This window comes from Acyrthosiphon pisum, chromosome X (genome assembly GCF_005508785.2).
Source record: "Acyrthosiphon pisum isolate AL4f chromosome X, pea_aphid_22Mar2018_4r6ur, whole genome shotgun sequence".
Taxonomy (NCBI): domain Eukaryota; kingdom Metazoa; phylum Arthropoda; class Insecta; order Hemiptera; family Aphididae; genus Acyrthosiphon; species Acyrthosiphon pisum.
In genome coordinates this window covers 64,054,776-64,076,514 of record NC_042493.1, presented here as the reverse complement: position 1 = coordinate 64,076,514, position 21,739 = coordinate 64,054,776, and the positions used below count along the sequence as shown (strand labels likewise).

Below are 21,739 nucleotides of genomic sequence, written 5' to 3'. Positions count from 1 at the left end.
TTGAAAATAAATAATATTCAAGTCAGTTGTTTCACTTTTTTTTATATAACTTTTATTAAGTCTGGATTTTATTGTAAATAATAAATTTTATAAAAAAAAAAAATAGCATTTAGTATTTAGCACCTCCAAATATGTTTATCAAGCTCCATAATATATAGCCTTACAAGAAACAAATAATACAATAAATTGTAATATTGATGGTAGATGAGAGTTGCTTCTTACAGGTACACTTCAGAGCACGAGAGGTAGAAAAGCAATTCGTAATCAGCATTTGTGTAAAAATTTAAATTATTAGGTACAGCACATTAATTACCGTGACACTACGTGGGAGACCGATTAAAATATTATAAACATAAATAGGATAATTATTTTAAAATATTAAATAATAATCAGAAAAATATATTATTAACTATTTCTTTATCATGTTATATTATGTTTTATAAATGTATTGTTAATGCTTAACTGTAAACTGTCAAAGTATAAAATGCACTAAATTTTGATACATTTTTTCATAACATATATTTTCATAGAAAATTACAATCTCACACAGACATATAACTTTAAAATCTCATGACAATAACGATAAAATTACCAGTTTCACGTCCAAATAAGCGTTGATCTCAAAAAAATTAAGAATTCGAACGTCAACCTTACTAATATATTAAAATCTCAATAAGGGTTCTGTCATTAGCATTCCTTGCTATCATTATGTTCATTACATTCACAATATATTATATTACTTTTACTGTAATTAATAATTATATACTTATAGGATATATTTGGAATATATTGTAAAAATTCAGATAAAAAAAAAGTATAAACTATTTTTAACTAAGTTAAGTTACTTTTATCTAGTTAACTTGTAACTTGAACCAGTTAAATACGTTTAATTGTATACATTAAAGTTTATTTTTGTACATTAATAGAAGTTACTGAGTTAACAAAAAATAGTTTCCTTGACCAGCCTTGTCTGTTCCTTAATTTTGATATTGATATTATTATTATTAATTATTTAATATTTTAGAATGCATTTCGTTACAATAATTTATTATTTTAAATCATTGATGTAAAGAAGAATATTTATTAAAACATGTTGAAAGTAAAATTTTAAAACATAAAGAAAGGAAGATTGGTGAATAATTTGTGAAATATCTAGATAGTAGATACTTGTGAAAAAAAAGAAGCCAGGGTATTTTATTATGTTCATTATAGCAATACATTGTTATTTAATTTTAAAAAAAGTACAGGCTGTGAATTTGTATGAGGTTGTAAATGATAATAATCCATCTATATTAATACAAGACATGTCTTGTGTTGCAATGTTTGTACAAAATATATGGGTAAGCTATCCATAGCCAAGTGTATCACTCTCGAGGAACTGAAATGTTGTACATAATATAGGTAATCCTATCAGGCTATTAATACCCGATCATGCCAATTTATCTAATTTAGTGTTTTAAAGCAATTCAAGGTGGCCATTGATAGTACATGAAAAACGAATATTTTTTTGTTTTAATAGGGTTACCAATGCATTGGTTACATAAAGTAACATATAATGTATAATTTTAGATTTTGAGCGGAGCGTGGAAGCTAGTGGTTTTACAATGGTGTTTATTATTATTTTTTTTTTTATCCTGTAAACAAAATGTTCACCAGAAGGAGTGCTTCAATTTCAACATATATTATAGTACCTTATCTTTTAGAAAATTGGATCAATATGGTACTTTAAAGCGGTCATTTTTCGATTTATATCCACGGGAAAAACCACCAAAAAATTACGAAAAACCCCTAAAAATGGGATTATAATTTCTAACGCTTTGCTTATCACAATAGAAACGAATACAAAATAATAATATTATAATATTAATTCAACTTACTTGATATAATAAATAATAACAATATAAAATATCCAGACTGACAAACCGTCTCCGCTCAGAATCGTTTTCCTTATACAATGATATTATACCATTGAATTCAAGTTTAATACAACCCATTATACAATGACCCATTTGTAACCTACTGTACATTTTTTTTATTGTAATCACAACTCTGTATTTTTATTATTATCAATGATTCTATTGAATGTGTCTGTTGGCAACCTATGTGGATGGTAGTTTGCTTAATAAAGTTGTGATACTATCAATATTAATCTATACAATATATCAAAATGGACCTTAATCCTTTGTCACAGTATCACTTGTCTACTTGAGAGCGCATTTACTGATTTGACTAATTTTTTTCTGTTGTGTTTGTAATTGTCAGGACAAGGTTTATAATAGTATGAAAGACAATTTTAGGAAAATCGACCGAAAAAGTAGGAAATCTGGTTGTTTAAAATACAACAGTGGTGCCATCTGTCCGAAAGGAAAATAATATATTTTTGTCTATTGTAAGTTTGCTATTGGTTATGATTGAATATAATTTTAGACCTGTATAGTGTATACAATATTTAATCAAAACCATGTAAATTAGTAAAAATGGTATTCCTACCACTAATTTGTTTATCATTGTGCTGGTAACCTACACATGCACACCATAAACAACGTATTTCAATTAAAAAGTAACTAAAACACTATCACGTTACAAAAACCAACAGAAAAAATTTGGTCTCGGGTATTTCTGTTGTTTCTCAATAATCATCATTCAACCAACAACGTAAGAAAAAATAGTAAATTAGGTCTCATTTGAAAATTATGTACAAAAGAAATTATAAAATGATTAACAGTTAATATTAGTACCCAACATGGGTACATAACAATTAAAATAGATTTGTGTTAATACCAGAGACAGGAATCTTTAAAATTTTAAGAACCAGAACTGGAACTGCAACCTTTATTTTAATAAATTGAGTACCAGAACCGAACCAGGATTTTTAAATCAAATATGTTATTATAGGTTGAAAAATAAAATAATTTTATCTATCATAATTTATGGTATTAATATTTGGTGTATAGTATAAACTATGTATCATAATATGAGTTTTCTAATATTGCTCATAATTAATTAAACCCGCGTCCCGCAATCCGGATAAGTATTTAAAATTATTATATTTTTCAGTACCCAAATTATCTGGAACCAGTACTGATATTATTCGGAACAGATACCCTTATTTTTGGAGAACCAATACCCGGAACCGATACTAATAAATTTAATAGGTGGATCCCTGGACTTAATACATATAAAAAATATAATTAATATAATATGACGTAAACATTAGACACCGGTCCACGTGATATCCCATAGGAAAATTTCTGTGTAATTCATGGAAATATTATAAAATAAATTATTCGATTAGTTTTTCTCGTTAATTACAATGGAATTTACGGTAGCCAGCTTAATATTGTCAAAGCTCAAAACCCAATTCCAGAATTAAAACCTCCTTAAACATTATAATATTGTATCATTTTTCCTTTTAATTATTTTTATTTTTAATAGTGATACTCGAAACAATTGCGAAGCGTGAAATTATAGGAATTTTCATTACATTTTCGTTACTTGATAACTATTCTAAAGAAATTACTTAATGCGTTACAAACAAAGTGACGTTGTTACACTTTCGTTTCGTTAGTACCCAAAACTGAATGACATTACCTGCCAATATTATAAGAATATGCTGGTCTGTGGTACCCAATTATTATTTATGCAATTACACGTAATTATAAATTATAATATATGCTTACTTGCAGTTATAGGTATTGCACATTAACGTCAATGACCAATGGTACCTAGATTATGACTTGACCTTATTTTGTTTTAAATTGTCTTAATTATTAAACATTTGTGAACGTTACACTCAAATAATGACAATACACACATTGGAATATTCACTCTGATAGATTTATTCAATAATATTTATCAATTATATCATAATAATATTATAGGTTAAGGGCTACCCTATAATAGCCTTAAATATTAATGTTTTACTACTAAGTAGGTAGGTAACTATTATTTACACTTTACCTACTTCTATTTTATTTTTACTATCCACTAAGTATACTTTAAAATTAATAATAATAATAATAAAAAAAAATACATGTAATAATAATAAAAGAAGTAGCAGTAATAGTTATTACATTAACAACAAAAAGTCTTTAGGTACACATAGATAAAAAAAAAAATAATAATAATATCTACCTACTTATAATTTATTATTATGATATTATTCAAAAGGTCCATAAGTTTAAATAATAAAAAGTAAAATACACATATATAACAATCGAAATCGTTTTCATAATATTAAAATAAGTATATTGTATAAAATTAAAATTAAAAAACTACAAACGACTCATGAAGAAATTATTATTTATCGAGAAATATATAGGAGGGGGATAGATAGTTGAATAAAAAAACAATTAATAGGTCCTTAACTCTAATTTTTAGACATAATATATTTTTTTATCTTATAGTAGAATATAATATAATATGCTTCTATTACTATGGACATAGACAGTTTAATAAAATATTATGTCCATATTTACTTAAATTGTACAAATATTTGGATATAATATAAATAATTTAATATGCATGTTTCTTTATTGTGTTTCTTTATCATGTTTTAGATTTATTTGTAATTTTTTTTAAAAAAAAGTGTAAATTGAATTCTGCCAGTTGAAAACAGAAAATATAATTGAGAGATGTATTATTATTATGTTGATTTTAACGTAGGTAAGTTTTTTGAATCGCAATTCATCGTTAAACATAAAAATGCGAATATTATTTTGGAATAGGTATGTGTGTTTCGACATTTATAAGTATTATGAAGTATAATATTCTACTTTAACATATTAATATTATAATTTAATGTTTAGTTTAATTATAAGAATAACATCCATAATAATAATGTGTATAATATACTCATAATAATTATATAATTTAACATTTAAAACATCAACACACTAATTATATTTCAAAATTGATTAAGTTTAATTTACGAATCTATTGTAACATATTATAATATTAATGACTTATATAATCGTAACAACTTAAATATCATTTAACATACTCTAGTGTAAGGTGATACAAAACCCCCTCCAAACATCTCACAAATCTCGTTTTTTAACGGATACTTATCAAAGAATTCAAATGATGATAAATGTTATTATCATTAAAAACAATATCTTCTTTTGATACATAGTAGGCCATAATATTTTTATTTGAGCGTAATGTGTTTAGGCGAATTATCATTTTACCCGCATAAGAAAAGCAATGTGTTCGGTCGAGTTTCCAATAATGTGTTTGAGCGAGAATAATATGTCAAGGCGAAGGGAAATTTTATTTCATGACTGACCGGAAATATTGATCATTATAATATTTTAAAGATTTTCTCAAAATCAGGTATATGGTTGTAAAAAATGTATCAGAGAACGAACAATTATTATCATCTGTGTTTCAAAATTTGAAACGTATAGTCGTTAAAGCATTAGTGTTATTAGTTATACGTGTAGTATATCCAAATATGGATAAATCACAATAGAGTTCCAAATATTCATAAAATAATAATTTATGTATTACAATAAATTTAAATAAATCGATAATATTTATAAACTTGGGACAATATGTAATATAAAAAAAATAGATAGTTTTTGGGTACCTATATAAAATATCTTATATTATATTAAAATTTCAAAGCAAGACAATATTATTTTAAAACATTTCAAAATACAGTTTTTAATTGAAAGAATAACCAACCATTGAATTAATAATTTTTATAATAATTTAAATGATAGGGTTTGATAAACTCGGTTCGTGATTTTCAATTTAAAAAGCTGAGCTTTTAATCATATCAGAAGAGTTCGTAGACCATGTCAAGTCTGGTGTACTTGGAGGAAAAATTAATTGATAAAATATAGGTATTGCCCAAACACATTATAGCATAATATTATTAAAAAAATATCGCCCAAATACCTGCATTACAATATATTAAAACTATTCACTCAAACTCATTACAATTTTCACAAACTCGCCCAAACGCAAATTCAATTTATTCTATCAATGCCAATTGAGGACATCACCCCGTTCGTATATTTTCTATGACGATCATAGTTAAACACCGAGCTCGTATTTTATTCAAGTTTATTCATGAAAATTTGGTATGTCGGGTATTGCGGCGAACATTTACAATTAAGTATTGAAATTAATGTGACAATATTCCATTTAAGTAGTTATAGCAGGTACCAGTAAAAAATCGATTACAGATCATACACTTTCTCGCTACGAATTAAACATATTCTTTACGCAGTATAATATTCATAAACTCGTGTCGTTGATGGTCGTACGACATAGGTTCCTATACTTATTTACAAAATAACTAAAGCTCTAGTTTAGACTACGACTGTCATCTATATAATCCTATAATAATACTTATGTGATAATGATGATCATATGTATAGTATATCCGCGAACAATAATATGTGTACTTAATATACTGTTCATGAAGTGCGATTCCTTAAAATTAATTTAAATACATAAAACGGTTATGGGTAATATAATAATAATGTTGTTGTGTTCAATATAATTTGATGCGAAATATATTTTAAAGTATATTATTGTGATGGCATTCTAAATATGTCATCTATGATCATGGACCTCGACGGTCATGGAAATAATTTTAATAAATTTACTGCATAATCCAATTATTTAAGGTATAGGTACTAAAAAATAATAACTTCTTAACCATATTCAATAGATATAATTAGGTAGGTACGCATATCAAATAAAAATACGGTTTCATTGAAAACGCGCGGTATAAATAACATATTTTTGTATGTTTTTATAATAATATGTTCGAAAAGCAATTGAAAATAATTATTATTATTATGTTAATCAAGACAGTGAAATATCTAAACTCTATATTGAATGGCCGAAGAAACAAAAATAGCTGTCACGCACGTACATTTATATATTTAAACTGCTAATTTGTTTATATCTATTTAGGATATTATATTTAAGAACATTCACATTAAATTTATTAGAAAATATTGATTAATACAACAATAAAATATATTGTATTATGTTAATTCAAGAACTTAGTTTGTGGATAATTTGGCACGATTTCCTGATGTTTGTTCGACTTTTTATTTTCAAATAAAAAACACAATTAACTTGACAAAGTTACATTCTTAAGTAACCCTCTTCTGGAGAAATATATCTGCTGGAATGTATGCATTGTTTAACTGCATAATATTGATAATTAAATAGTATTATAGAGAAATAACTTGTAATCGTGTTACAACGGAAGTTGGTTTTAGATTGTGTCACTTTGGTTTAGCAATTGATACATAAATACATTTTAAGACATAAGGTTTTATTCGTCGTTAAAAAATAATATAATCGCTAACGCGAAAATTATTTCATGGATTGGTTTTTTCTATGAAAATGAAAACTTTTTGTTTGTTTTTCTACATACATATCATTGCTACACTAACACTAAAGTGGGCATACATTCATAACGTAAGCAAACTAATTAATTGTATAGTAAAAACGTCATAGTTATTATTTTTGTATGATAGGGAACCAATATTATCGAAGGTTTTTGTGAATAACAATTTGTAAATTAGGTTGGGACATTCAATAATGATTCAAAAATTCTATCTAATATTACATTTTTTTGACAGAAAAAAAACTGTGGCTTTTAACACGTAGTTTATAATTTTATCGACTCCTCTGAATTGTTTGACATTAACTTAACTATTTATGAACTCTAATTAGAAAATCATACTAAAGAGACTAGATACATGTGTCCGTGTACATTATCATAGTTTAAAGTTAAAATATTTGTTTTTTCCAATAATGCCCATTTTTATTTTTACTGAATGGATTGTTAAATATTCTAATCTATGATACGTCATTATTTTTTGCAATTATAAATTGAAATGTGTGTGTGTGTGTTTTTTTTATAATTCTTAACTATGGAGTTGATTCAAACTTATCGGGAGTTTCAAATGTATAAACTTTGATTAAAAGGGGTTTCCTATCGTTCTAAATAAGGTGTTTTTATTTTTTTGGATGATAAATTATAATTTACCTATTGTTTACTATTGAACCGCAGTGGTAAAAGCAGTGGCATATTCACTCATTCTCTCCCCCCTATTTTATCGTTTAAAGTAAAAGATACACAGTTGAAATTTATAGAGATGACTTTTAAGCAAATAATGTAAAAATTTAAGTTAAAAAGATGCAATACCCTTTATGGAATATTTGTTTGCCCTGTATTACAATATATTTATGCCACTGCTTCGATGATTGTGGGGTTTTTAGGGATTTAAACAATGGTGTTAAATGCAAAGTACAGGGTGGTGAAGACGACGAATATGATGACGTTGTAACTGCGTTTGGTGAATCCATTGTATGAAGAAGTTGAGCCAAGATCGCGAGCTTCGGCATCTGAAAAATAAACGTATACACTGTTGTAAGTACGGTGACACAATATAAAATACAATACACCTATCTATTATTATATAATAATATTATATTATACAAAGTGTTAACGATAAAAATAAGTGGGCAAATATCATACGGGATATAGACAATTTCGAGTTGCATATTATGCGTTTACTCAAATCATTTTGTTTCTATCAGTAAAACGCTGGACGGGTGGGTGATGGACAAAACAAAATATAATATAATATATGATAAAAATAATAATAATAATAATAATACAATAAAATATAAGAAATACACACTTGATGTCATTGAAATACCATAGGATGCTTGATATTTTGGATTCGATTCTACTCATGCCAGCCAATGAAAAAAAAAATAATAATAATAAAAACCATGCAAAAAAAAAAACAAAATAAAATAAAAAATATATCTTGTGTTTGTGTATATTTTATAATATTACAGTATCGTGTTAATGGAGTGAATTGGTTGTAAGTAATGCTGCCATTTAAATATTTCGGTTATGTCATGAGTTATGTGTTCTTTATCTCAGACCCATCGGTCGGCCGCCGTAATAGTGCTCGGTAATTAAACAATTAATACACGTCAAACATTTTTTTTATTTTATTTTTCGTATATGTGTGGTATTGCATAAAATCAAGCAATTAGTAGTCTTTCATGCAAACACGCCATATTATTTATATATATGTATTATGTGTGTATGTATGTATTATTTTTTTAACTACCTAATAAATTAAAAAATAAATAAATACACATTTACAAACGTAGGTAGGTAGGTACATTCAAAACGCTTATATAGCATGCAATTGTGTTACGCATCATAAACTAAAAAAAAAAAATGGGAGTATGAATTATAATTTATCCAAATAAAATTATATGCAAAATATTATTAAAAAATATCTAGAAATTCTGAATCGATGTGATAACAATTAATATAAAGTTCACAACACTATTAAGTGAATAATAATATATTAAATTGTATTTCTTCGTAATATAATACCTACCATTAATGAATGTTATGTAGTTTAATATAATTCATACTAAGTATTTGCTTAAAATAATATTAAAAGCATTTATTCGAATATTTTGTACAAATATCACATTTTACAACCGGTAATAAAATAAGGAACACGTTCACTATGTTTGTGTCATTAATATTATATTATTATTACTATACGACCCGAATTCAAAATACGACGTTTCTATAATATTATAGAATATATGACGCTAAGCATCCTAGGTCAAAAAACATCAAATTAAAAAACAAGAATAATCTTTGTCCTGATATGTACGATTTTATTCGGGCAAAAGACATCGAGGCAGTATTATAATAATATGGGAAGAAGTTTTCAAATCGTATTTTGGCCCTCTATACCGAATGTATTCTTTCTCGGTTAGTCTTACTCTCTATATAGATATCAGTCACCCCACAGAATACAGGGCGCTCTAGTGGTGAATTTTTACACCCTCCCTTAAATACAATTGTATACACCCAGAGTACGCAAGATGGATCGTTTGAGAGTGGCGCAAAATAGCCGATGTTGAACATTTTTTTAAACATGACAACTGCGCCGACATGACATTAGTTTCCAACTCTATTCGGGAAGTTAGTATGTATTTTGTAACTTAATTGCGTAATCCTGCACCTATTATGATATAACACGATAGGTAATAATAATTATTGTCTATAGATTTTGTACTCGAAGCATATTTTTAATTTTTAATTTTTTGTTTCAGCTTATTACAGTAGGTAGTCATGATTGTATATACGTATGTTGTTACCTTAAACGGTCGATGTCAGAACAATTGCGTTAAAAATAATAATACAATGATTACATGAACTAGTATTTTGTACGTACTGTTGTACAACACACGGTTAAACTGTTCACTATTTAATTCATTGTATTATTGTGAACAATGGTGATGTTTTTTTGTTTCGTTTTATTTTTTATTTTTTAAGGTAGGTATTAATTATTAAAAAACGACGCATGTCCTTACCGATTTCTGGTGTGGCGGAGGTGACGAATTTGAATACATCGGACATTGGGGTCCAGCCGAATCGGTTTTTGGCCATGACTTTGGCTTCATATTCAGAAGCGGTGTCCAATCCACGAATATTGTAAGACATGCGGTGAGTGAATTGTTCGCTGGGGACGGCTGGAAGGATCACATCGTTCCATTCGTTTCGCATGCTGTTGTAACCGTAAATCGGACTGTTTCCGTATCCCTCGTTGTCCTGAAAACAACCCATCCATGTTCAGTTATTACAATATGGCTGACGATCGATAGGCCCCGCGGCCGATGCATTTCATCGAACGAAAACAATATCGTTCTTGCCGCGGACGATTTCGATTTTAAATTTCATATTATTATTATTTTTATTATTAAAATCGTTTCACGCACGTTTCGAGTTGGAGGCTTCTTCGGCCATTGGTATTGAGTTCGCGTGTCGGCGGGTGATTCGTCTGGAAGCGGAACTTTCCTGTAGAACAGTTTAAACTCTTCGATGGGAGTGTAGCTGTCCACCGACCAAGATATATTATAGTTGTTCTGGTGCCGTCCGTTTTTGTTGCTATTTATTTTCACAGGATTTGGTTTTCCTACATCGACACCCAAATGCACATTTTAATAACACAGTATATTTTGGAGTGGACATTTTTCTATCAAATTTAATATAGAAATGTATTTAGGAAGGTACAAAAAATATATATGTAAATTGAAAACAATAGTAATACATCTTACTTATATTTGTATCAGTTCACACCTGGTTACAGTGGTAGATAATAAAAATAAAAAAACCTGTGTCGTAATTGGTTATTTGTATTCACCTGAAAGTTCGACGTAAGCTCTACTCTTTCCAACGACGTTGTCGGCCACGCAGCTGTAATTTCCGAAATCACTGGCCTGCACCTTTCTCACTATAAGGGTATGTCTGCTTCCTCTAACTTCAGTTATGCGACGCTCGTTCGTGTCCAACTTCAATGTATCTCTATACCAAGATACCTGTAAAAAAACCGTACTCAATTAAACGTCGAAATTACAACTAATCAAAACAAAATATTATCATAAGTCTTAAATGTTTTTAATTTAATTTAACCGTGGAGCTAATACAATAATAATTCAAAAGCCAATCATATTATTGTTACCGATACCGTGCATGATTCCCATGATTTTCTAACGTGATGTAATCACATTATACTGGACATATGTAATAACAAAATAAATTGTGTAACTTATGACATATTAATAATACCATTACAAAATTAAAGACATCATAGATACTAACGAAAACTTGGTATTACTTACATACTGACAGCAAATAATTTGCATTTAAAAATTGCTTGGTACATACCAAATACGTTGTATTATATACTATAAAATATGTTTATGTGTGCTATATATATATATATATATATATAAATAATATAATATATAATATTTGAAAATGTCATGAAATTTAAAAAAAATTCAATATTTCAGTATTTTAATAAATGTTGTTTTATTTTTAAATAAGTTTTATATTTACATATAATGGTCATAAATCACCTTCATAATTGTATGGCACCTAAATATATACCTAACCTTTGGTATTCTACATTTAAAATGGTATTCAAAATGTTTAAATGATACAAGTAGGTATACAATTTTATACATGTATATTGTATACTTACTGAATTCTTACATTAGAATTTAGAACACTGAACATTGTGTTAAAAAAATAAATAAATTGTATTTTTATTTGTGTTTTAAAAAAATTCAGTGTTTCACGTTTTTGTGAAATATTTCATACTTCAAACACTATATATATATATAACCTATATATACTTTACATGTATTTTTGGCCACACCAAACAAATTTCCAAGCCGCACCGTGAATTGGACACAAGAAAACGGTAAGGATGTAAGTATGTCCTCCTAACCAAACACTTAAAAAGGACCTAAAGAGCGCAAGAAGAAAGTATGTCTGCTGTCAACTTTTTGAAACATTCTATATAGTAATTAAAATGTCATTACCAACTTTTTGTTATTTTTTCTCATCTCAGTTATAGCTTAGATATTATAAGAGCTCAAACAAACATTCATAAATCACACTGTGTTTCGTGCAAGTAAGCCATCAGTTCTCGTCCACCTTGACAGAGACTTAATAGGTAGCAACGCACTTTCATTCAATATAAATTTATTGTAGTTCAACTTATTCAAAATATAAATAATCTATCAATCTACCAATCCATCTATCTATACCTATAAATTATAACCTTGGGTCCAACGATTACTATATAGTATATACCTACGGAAATTTGAGATTCGGTTGAACTCGATTGTAGAATACTACAAATTGCGTACTAAGCGAGTTCTCTGTGCCTTAAGATTTATTCATTAAATAAACATTCGTATTGATCTTAATTTCAATATTAAGTCCGTAAAACAAACTATTAAAATATGTTAGCATTTGAATATCAAATGATAATCTTGACTTTCTAGTATAATATATCATGTTGTTTGTAAAGTGGCGTGTATCAATAAGTTATACGGTGCCTTTGACTCGCTAAAACGGGAAATCTCGTTATCGTGGCCTATACAATTAATTTGTTTTAAGTATATCAACTACTTCTAAAGATTAATTATTTGAACCATCAAACGTACATATTGTTATCATACTAATCATTGAAGTAACACGTAATATTATTATTCCAAAGTAGAAAATATATCAATCAGATATAATTGACATCCCTCAGCCCTTAGGAAGCAGTAAAAAAAAAACAAATAACTATAAACATTATTTTATTCATAAAAACAACCAATTAAAATTATATTATGTTTTTGCCTACATAACATAAATATAATATATCTACTCATACCACAAATATAGTATTGGAATATAAAAATATTACCCTGACACCGGTAATAGAAACCATAAAATTTCTGAGTGAACAGAAGATCGCCAGAATAGGTTCCCTGTCACTTTCGGACATATAGTGTTTGACGTCAGACCTTTCGGGTCTATATACCCATATTCAACACTAATTATAATCATTCAAAATCAAAAGAAATCATTTGTGATACGCACACAAAAATAATAACTGTAGAATTAATTTCTGCTGCTCACTTTTCTCATTACCGTATTATTTTCCCTATGTAAGCTATATTCTACCAATGTAAATACATAAGTACTTCAAAATCAACTGAACACAAAAATCTATACATAAAAAAATATTCATTTCAAATAATATTATGATGTACAAAGGTTGCTTAGTGTATTATTCTAAAAAATGAACATTAATTCACGACCAAGGCGTAAAACCTCATATTTACGAATGAAACGTTTGAAAATAATTACGACTAGACTGTACGCGTTAAAAAAAAAAAAGGTTGAAAAATTCCAGAAAATGTATTAATATTATGTGTGTGTGTGAGTGAATATTATATAACTAATATAAAATATACTATGCGGTTCTTTTGTTGACATAATTAATGTTCACAAGATAAACTACTGTCGTTTTTTCCCTGAGCTTTTTGTTCGTGAGAAACTTTGCCGTGTATACAACGACAAACAGTGACAAATACTCGACGCGTGGTGATTTTCACCAACAAAATTCGTAATTTAAAGGTGGCCGGAAGGGACCAATTCACAATTTCCGAAAGTGAAGACGTACGGAAGACTGCTGTGTGCAACAATGAACGGCCGAGCAGAACTACTACGACTGAGCACCGGCCTGTCAACACGCTGAATCCCCCTGAGGTACGTTGCAGTTAGTAGTTCGTTCGCTCTCTAATTGTCCTGCGAGTTTCGTCAAAAGTTTTCGACTTACGACTTGTATAGTACAAAGTAAAAAGCAGATTCGTTTAACAATAATAATATTAAACGTGTACTATTAATTACAATATACATTGACGACAATTAATAGGTAGTTTGTGTGTGTGTGTGTGTGTCCAAATCGTAAATTGTATTATTTTAAGTATAATATAATATTGAAACAAACTGTTTCTGTAAATCAATATTTTCTAATATATATATTTATACTTATTTTGTTTAAATTTAAACTTGTAATAATAATACTGGAATAAGTTTCTTACTCGAAAAAAATTAAATCGATTAAAATAATGTTATTGCATGTATGTCAATTTTTTTGATGACTGCGAACTATATTAGATAACATTATATTTCTGCAACTGTAAAACCAGTAAGGTCAGAAAAGTATAAACAGAATATATTATAACGTCCAAATATCTTAACTTTTATAATAATATGAGTCGTAGATGTAGTAAGTACAAAGCTGCGGTACTTATTTTAGTTGTGGCTACTATACGAGCTTTGCAAATCAAAATACTTTCTACATCGTCGAATCGGATTGGTAATATGCACAAAATACCAATCAACCACAGAAATAGTAAAGGACTCGAATAATGAAATCGGGTAGGCAGCTTAGTGATCAACTTTTACGACAAATGCTATCGAGTGTTATACCTGCTGAAAGTTAATTTCTGTTATTTACCACAACGTTGTGCGTTTGTGTGTCTAGCTGACAAAGTGTTGTACCCCACTCAAAGTTTTAGAACTTTTTTTAAATGTATATATATACAAGATGTATCACCATGTTTGTCCTGGCAAGGTAACCTCAAATATATATTATAATCCTCTACCCACCAGTCTCCCACTTAAACTTTAAAATTCAAATACAAATTAGTCCGTTATAGTACAGGTTATTACTAGTCTTATAGTGTAAATAACAAAACAGCGTAAGCAGCTGATGCTAAATAAAAACTAATATCTTATGGTTTTGTTCAAATATTAAAGGTACAATAATATTTACCTCGGCATGTGGTTCAGCGTTGACAATGCAAACTAGCAGTGCTTCGTTTCCTTCACCAGAATGAACCCATACGCGTTCAACTTCAATCTCCGGAGGATCTAAAAATTGATTACGATTAATTTCCATATATTTTTAATAAACAATTCACTAAACTAATTAGTGTACTCAACAATAATTTGTGGTGTTAAAACTTTAAATCAAGGACTGTGGACACATCATATTAATGCAGTTTAACATGTATTAGTATATTAATTAATAAATATTTTAAAATATATACATACGAGTACAACGATAATATCTGTTTTGAAAATTGAATTTTGTTCTACAAGAATTTGAGTTCATTTGGGTTTTTTATTTCAACATCGTAGTTTTATAACATTAACTTAAGCTGGAATATAAACTATTTTCGTAGTGCAAGTTCCATCAAAAGTTGTCAGCTTATATAATTGGATTTATTAAACAATAGGACTAGAAGATTCAGTATACTTATCTTTAATTGAGGACTATTTCAGAACAGAGGCTCTTCGGGATGAGGATTTGTAATTAGATTCTTTTATGAACTGAACAATAATAATGTGTGTATTTGTGTGTGATGAAAAATAAAAGATAACAAAATAAAGTACCCTATCCCTCCGGGCTCTACATCTAGGCCGTTCAAAATGTATAAATACTATTACGAGAAAGGTGTAATCCTTTGCTTTAACTAATAATAATACACATTTTATCCTCGCGTATTATTATTAAATTTTATATTTTCAAATATTATCATAAGGTAATTAAAAGTAAATCGGGCTCGACCGCTGCAGACGGTACTGCTGAATAATGCCACGGTCAGTGCAAATTATTATTATTTTTCTTATTCTTAAGTAGGTTGAAGGTACACTTGCACGGCACATGAATAATTTATTCATCATTTTTACTACCTACATGTTTTTAAAAACAAAAATATATATGAATTAAACTAAAGTTGATGATGTTCAATGAATGAGCGCGTGGTTTTAATATACGTATGCATCATTATTTAGTCGAACACGAGGGGACTGTGCACATGAGTGGAATGTGCACAACCCTTATCATGTGCTTAGACAATGGTAATTTAATATATGAGAATAAAGTATATTCAACAGTCTGCAAATAATGAAATATAAATAAAATGTATAATAATTATTATTATAACATAACTGCGTACAGAGACTATAGAACCTATATAAACGGATCCGTGTATAATATTATGTTTTGTTTACATTGATCGAGCCCAAGTCGAGGACTTGATTTATTTTATTGGTGCAAAATGTGCAATTTTAATGATTAATAATAGACATTTTTGAATATAAGCCAAACGTATTATATTTTATATTATTATAATTTATCGGTTGTAACGGTTTTTATTATTTCATCAGTGGCCGCAAGTGCGGTAAGTACCTATACTTGCAATGCATTCCTTGCATTCCCCATTCAGTCATTATAATTGCTTGTAAACTACCGACCAAATGATTTGTTGAACCACTTTTATTTAGTGAAAATTAAATAACAACACTATAGTTAAATTATTAATATTATTACCTTGCATGGATACCTATATTATATTTTATCAAATTTCTTCTACAGACTTTCAAGTCTTTTAACAACTTTTATTTTTGTGAACATCTAAAGTTTTAAGTGTAGCTATTTTTTCGTTTTTATCGATATAGATAGTGATGTAATTATAAAACTGTGTGTTAAGTACATATAACAATACGCATTGTTATATTCGCATTAATAGGTATTATTACCTATATTATTTATATAGCGTTTAAGGGTTTTTATTTATTCAAATAATTTAAAGTTTAAAGTTGTAAATTATAGTACCAAATATTATTATATTATTATTTAACAATAGGTTGGTAACAGTTGTAATTATTTTTTGCAAAAACGTTAAGTATAATATACTCACATAGAATGTTAACTGTAATAGTTTGTTCAGCAGGTTGTCCGACGTCGTTATAAGCTGTACATATGTACAATCCAGCATCGTGACGAGTGGCCGATTGAATTATGTATGTATCGCCAGTTGCATTTCTCTCGCCATTTGGCAATACGTTGTTCTAAAGTGTTAAAACGGACTTTAATGGATTACAATAAATATTTATTAAAATATAGAAAACATAATATTATTATAGGGAAACACGACGACTGGTGAAATGGATCTACGCCGTCAACGAGGCTGTCTTGCAACGATTGCAGGGTAGATATTTCTATACGTTCTGTAAAAATCGACGAAATTTTATAAAATAATGTTTCTCTGATCAGCAGAAAAGTATAATTCCGCTTATAATTTAATCTCAAACACGCCGTTTTTATTTATCGTGAAATTCGCTCAAAATTAATTGAGAGGGGTTTAAAATTATTCTCGAACGAATTTTATTATATTGTTAAAAACTTTTTAAACATTTCGATTTATATTGTTCAATCTGTACTGTGCATTTTTCATTATAGCTATAGATTAATAGTAAACTAACACAGCTTACAAATAATAATTGTTACTTTTAATAGTGCACTTATTTTTGAGTGTCTGTCTAGATTGTCGACTATTCCGAAGAGAAATAAAATGTTCGATTCATACTGAATAGTTATATCGTTTATTTAAAACTAGAGTTTTAATAATTATTGACATTCGTAGTTCTATAGTAATAAATATAATCGTATTAATTATTATTAACCGAATCCGATATGGCATTTCACAAAGGTTTTAACTAATCGTAAATATTATTAATTAATAAATACGTGTTAATTGATGATATTTTTACAATAATATTATATATTACCTTTCTTGTCCAAGTTATATTGGGAACAGGATTTCCGTCAGCTTCGCAGTTCAACTTAATCATAGAGTCCTTTTTAGTGTCGATATTTCCTCCCGACGTCACCGATTTAATTCGTGATGGAACTGTAACACAAACATACATAAATATTGTTAGTTTAACATAACAATTTCCATAATAATAATATACAACCATAAACAAATAATTACACCTCGAGACGTGTATGTAATACGAATGTTTTTGAATAACTACACTGCACAAAAGGTTGCCAGAATCAATTGGATCCAAAAAATCGTGGTCTTAAAATTTGAAGACCTAAGAACATGGTTTGATTCTTTGCTGCACTCTCGACATAATCGTATATAACAGAGAAACCTTATGAGACGGTGTTTTTATGGCATGCATTTCGTATAATGTTGCCAGAATAATATTTCTGTATGAAAAAAATCGGGCTTTATGAAAAAAAAAATGTATAGATTCAATAATGATTTAAATCATTGGTTTGACCTAAATTGATGCTCAATAATTGTACGACAGTCATAAAAGGGAAGAATAAAAATAGTGGAACATATTATATTATTATATGACAAGATTTTAACGACATTTCAATGTGTTTCATTATTTTAATGTTATTTGATTTAATCAACGTTTGTCAGTTGTTGTGTACTTGATTTTCTAGAGCAAAAACTGTTTGAGATTAAATTTTAAAATAAAAACAAATAATAATAATTATTAAAAAAATGAATAGATTTTGACACAAGTAGAGTATAGTATTACAATGATGTGTTTTTTTTAACACAAAAATATAGGTCAGTTAAAATGTTCTAAAAGTTTCACAAATGTGCTTTTTTAGCTGTAAATGAATATAAATGGTGCATGGGCGTATCCAAAGTTTTATTTTGTTGGATGAATGGGGAGGTTGAGGGGGGAGCTGATAAAAGTAATGAAAATGAACAGCACAAGACATGAAATACCTATCGAAAAAAATTGAAGAACAAAAAATCAGTTTAAAAAAAAAGACTATAATAAATGTTATACTCACCGAGTGTTTAAAAATAAGAGTCCATTACTGATTTATAATATATTATATAGAGATACGTGAGGCATCTTAAAGTAATAAAAACATTTTTTACTTAAGATTTTCGGAATAGTTCGAGTTTTACGAATTTTAATTTGTTCAAATTATTATATGATTTTTAACTCAAATCTAATTATACCACTTCAACGTAGTCTAAATTTTAACCTAAACTGGATGTGTCACATCATGTTTGTTCTTTTCGTAACCACATTTATAGTGGTTAGTTGTGCTGAAAATGTAAAACATAATGTAACAATATTATGTTTGACAGATCATTTTAAAGAAAACCATTATTTTTAGTGTATATTATTTTAGTAAAACTATAATTAAATTTACTTTAGGTAAGTATAGAATGTATATAAAATATTTACAAATTTAGTTTATGTCTTTCTTAATACTTCAGAATTTGTATAATTAATATTTTATGCAAACATTAAATTAAAATATAGCTTTACACTTAAAATATACATTAACGAGTAATATAATGTTCTGAACCATTTGTTCAAACTTATATTTCTAAGTATGTGAAACGAGTAAACAATTATGTTACCCAACTATGATGTATTACCGTATTTTTTACTGGTAGAATATTGTTCACGTGATTAAAAAGTTATGTTAAGTATATTATTGAAATTGGAATGTTATTGTCTGTTGAGCCACATATTATTATGTATTTATGAGAAAATATTATACATGTAATTTGGTTACTGAGGTTTTCTTTCTGGGATATTTTGGGGGAAAATTCAGATCCTTCATCCCTCCATAAAATGTACGCTCTTAAAAAAGTTTCTAACCCCTGTAAATTAAAATGTTCTTCTGAATTGTTTTTTAAAAAAATTTGTCTTGATCGTTACATTTAATTTATAATAAATGCATTATGGGTTTCCCACACCAGTATAAAAATGGAGACTTATTTATAATATTCCGTTGAGTTCAATATTAGAACGTTTTACGGACAAATTTAATGATAGGGTTTCATTTATATTATGAATCATTACACGCTTTAGAGTTTAGTTCCATAAATGTTTGCAGACTTATATTGTGGTTATACTATTTGTATGATTTGTTTATTGATTATAAAACATCAAAAAAACGATCAACTCTATAAGTCACTCAACGACTCGTACACAACAACTATAATATCAAGTTGTTTTACAATGCATTATTATTGTTACCACTTCTTATCTTGGTTAAGTTTTGCCCACGAAAATCGACAGTTGTTGTAGTACAATATAATGGAAGGACATTGTCATATTATCAAACCCATATTATATTGTTATCGAGTCTTTCCGTTTTTAAAAAACTGATTACGAGCGAAATATTTTTGGTTTTCTAAACAGAACAGTCCAGAACTATTTGCGTTATCGTTAAGTAATATTACGATTAAGACCCACAGAAGCGTGTCACAAAAAAAAAATAATCATATATTATCGAACGTGTATACGCCATTAGGGGCAAAACCAAGTTGTATTATCTGCAGTAAATAGTGCGTACCTCTACTATTCTGACTTAAGCGATTTAAACTTTCCTAAACTCGACTAAACGTGCTACCTACTGCGTGAACGAATAAGGCAGTTTCAATATATTATTATTAACATTTACGAAGCGTTACGTTATTATTAGGCATGAAAAAGTATTATCCGAAGAGCCAAAATTATAGATAGTAAATGGGAACAATGTTAACAATCATACGTAAATATTAAACATACCAATCAAGCCGTAGCATATAAGTAGGTACGAGTGTACGAGGCGCCGGAAACTAAATCGAAATATAATATTAAATTGAATAATATTAATTCTCTTTATAGGTACATACTATTATTATTGTATCGATCATTATATTATTTAGGCCGAGCCAAACGCTGTTCTAAAATAAATTTCTTCGCCAAGTTATAATATTGCGATTTTTAACATTTGCTTCTCAATAATTGTCCATATCTCTCCCATCGTAAAACTCAATTATCAACCTTTGCTTTATAAATGCTCTTTCAGCCAATAATATAATTATAATCAAACATATTGTCTCAATTTTATAATTTATACAGGTATAAGAATCTAATGGTGTGAGCTTTATTAGTCCACGTTCTTTGTTTTTTGTTAATCTAATAATGTTTACACGCTGCCGTCATTAATTGTTGAGATACAATAATTGTATGTTAAAAGGTCAATAAGTAACAAAAATAAACATAAGTCCATACGCAATTATTCTGTCATCGTATCTCGTTTTAACGCCAGGACTATATATATATATATATTAATTTAATCGTAAAACTTGTTACTTTTATGTAAGTACTTGCGTACTATGTATTTTACGATCGCGACTTCAATTACTTATTGAAGTCGGTGTGCCCCCGCGACGGAACCACTCCTTAATTTTAACACATTTTCCAAATACGACCCTGTGATATGTGTACAGTAATAATATGTGACGGAAAATGTTTTCTTATGAGTAGCCAACGAACACTTGTAGATTGAGACAGTTCTAAAACGTGGGTCGGCCTACAGCCCAAATCCAGCAGTGTCTGTGTGCATGTGTATAATATTATATAAGTGCGTGTATAAGCTTTACGTGTTATTCGGTTGTCGGGACGACTAAGACAAAGGCGCAGCCGTTGCCCCGCCACCGCCGCAACAACGTTTATCGTTAA

The 21,739-nt window shown here is 28.2% G+C and overlaps 1 protein-coding gene across 2 annotated transcripts in view; it reads right to left on the bottom strand.

The window, feature by feature from the left end:
- Nucleotides 1–7,441: 7,441 nt before the first annotated feature.
- The window catches only part of LOC100159428 (neural cell adhesion molecule 1), a 181,722-nt gene continuing 167,424 nt past the window's right edge, over nucleotides 7,442–21,739 (bottom strand). Inside the window, exons 4-11 of one of the 2 annotated variants that reach the window (XM_008180748.2) lie at nucleotides 18,017–18,138; nucleotides 17,146–17,296; nucleotides 15,213–15,310; nucleotides 11,229–11,403; nucleotides 10,804–11,000; nucleotides 10,399–10,636; nucleotides 8,682–8,729; nucleotides 7,442–8,382 (exon numbers count right to left, since the gene is read on the bottom strand). In XM_008180748.2, coding sequence (XP_008178970.2) covers nucleotides 8,261–8,382; nucleotides 8,682–8,729; nucleotides 10,399–10,636; nucleotides 10,804–11,000; nucleotides 11,229–11,403; nucleotides 15,213–15,310; nucleotides 17,146–17,296; nucleotides 18,017–18,138 — 1,151 coding nt within the window. In that variant the 3' untranslated portion in view covers nucleotides 7,442–8,260. The remainder of the gene's footprint in view (nucleotides 8,383–8,681; nucleotides 8,730–10,398; nucleotides 10,637–10,803; nucleotides 11,001–11,228; nucleotides 11,404–15,212; nucleotides 15,311–17,145; nucleotides 17,297–18,016; nucleotides 18,139–21,739) is intronic. The other variant, XM_008180747.2, reaches the window with a different exon arrangement.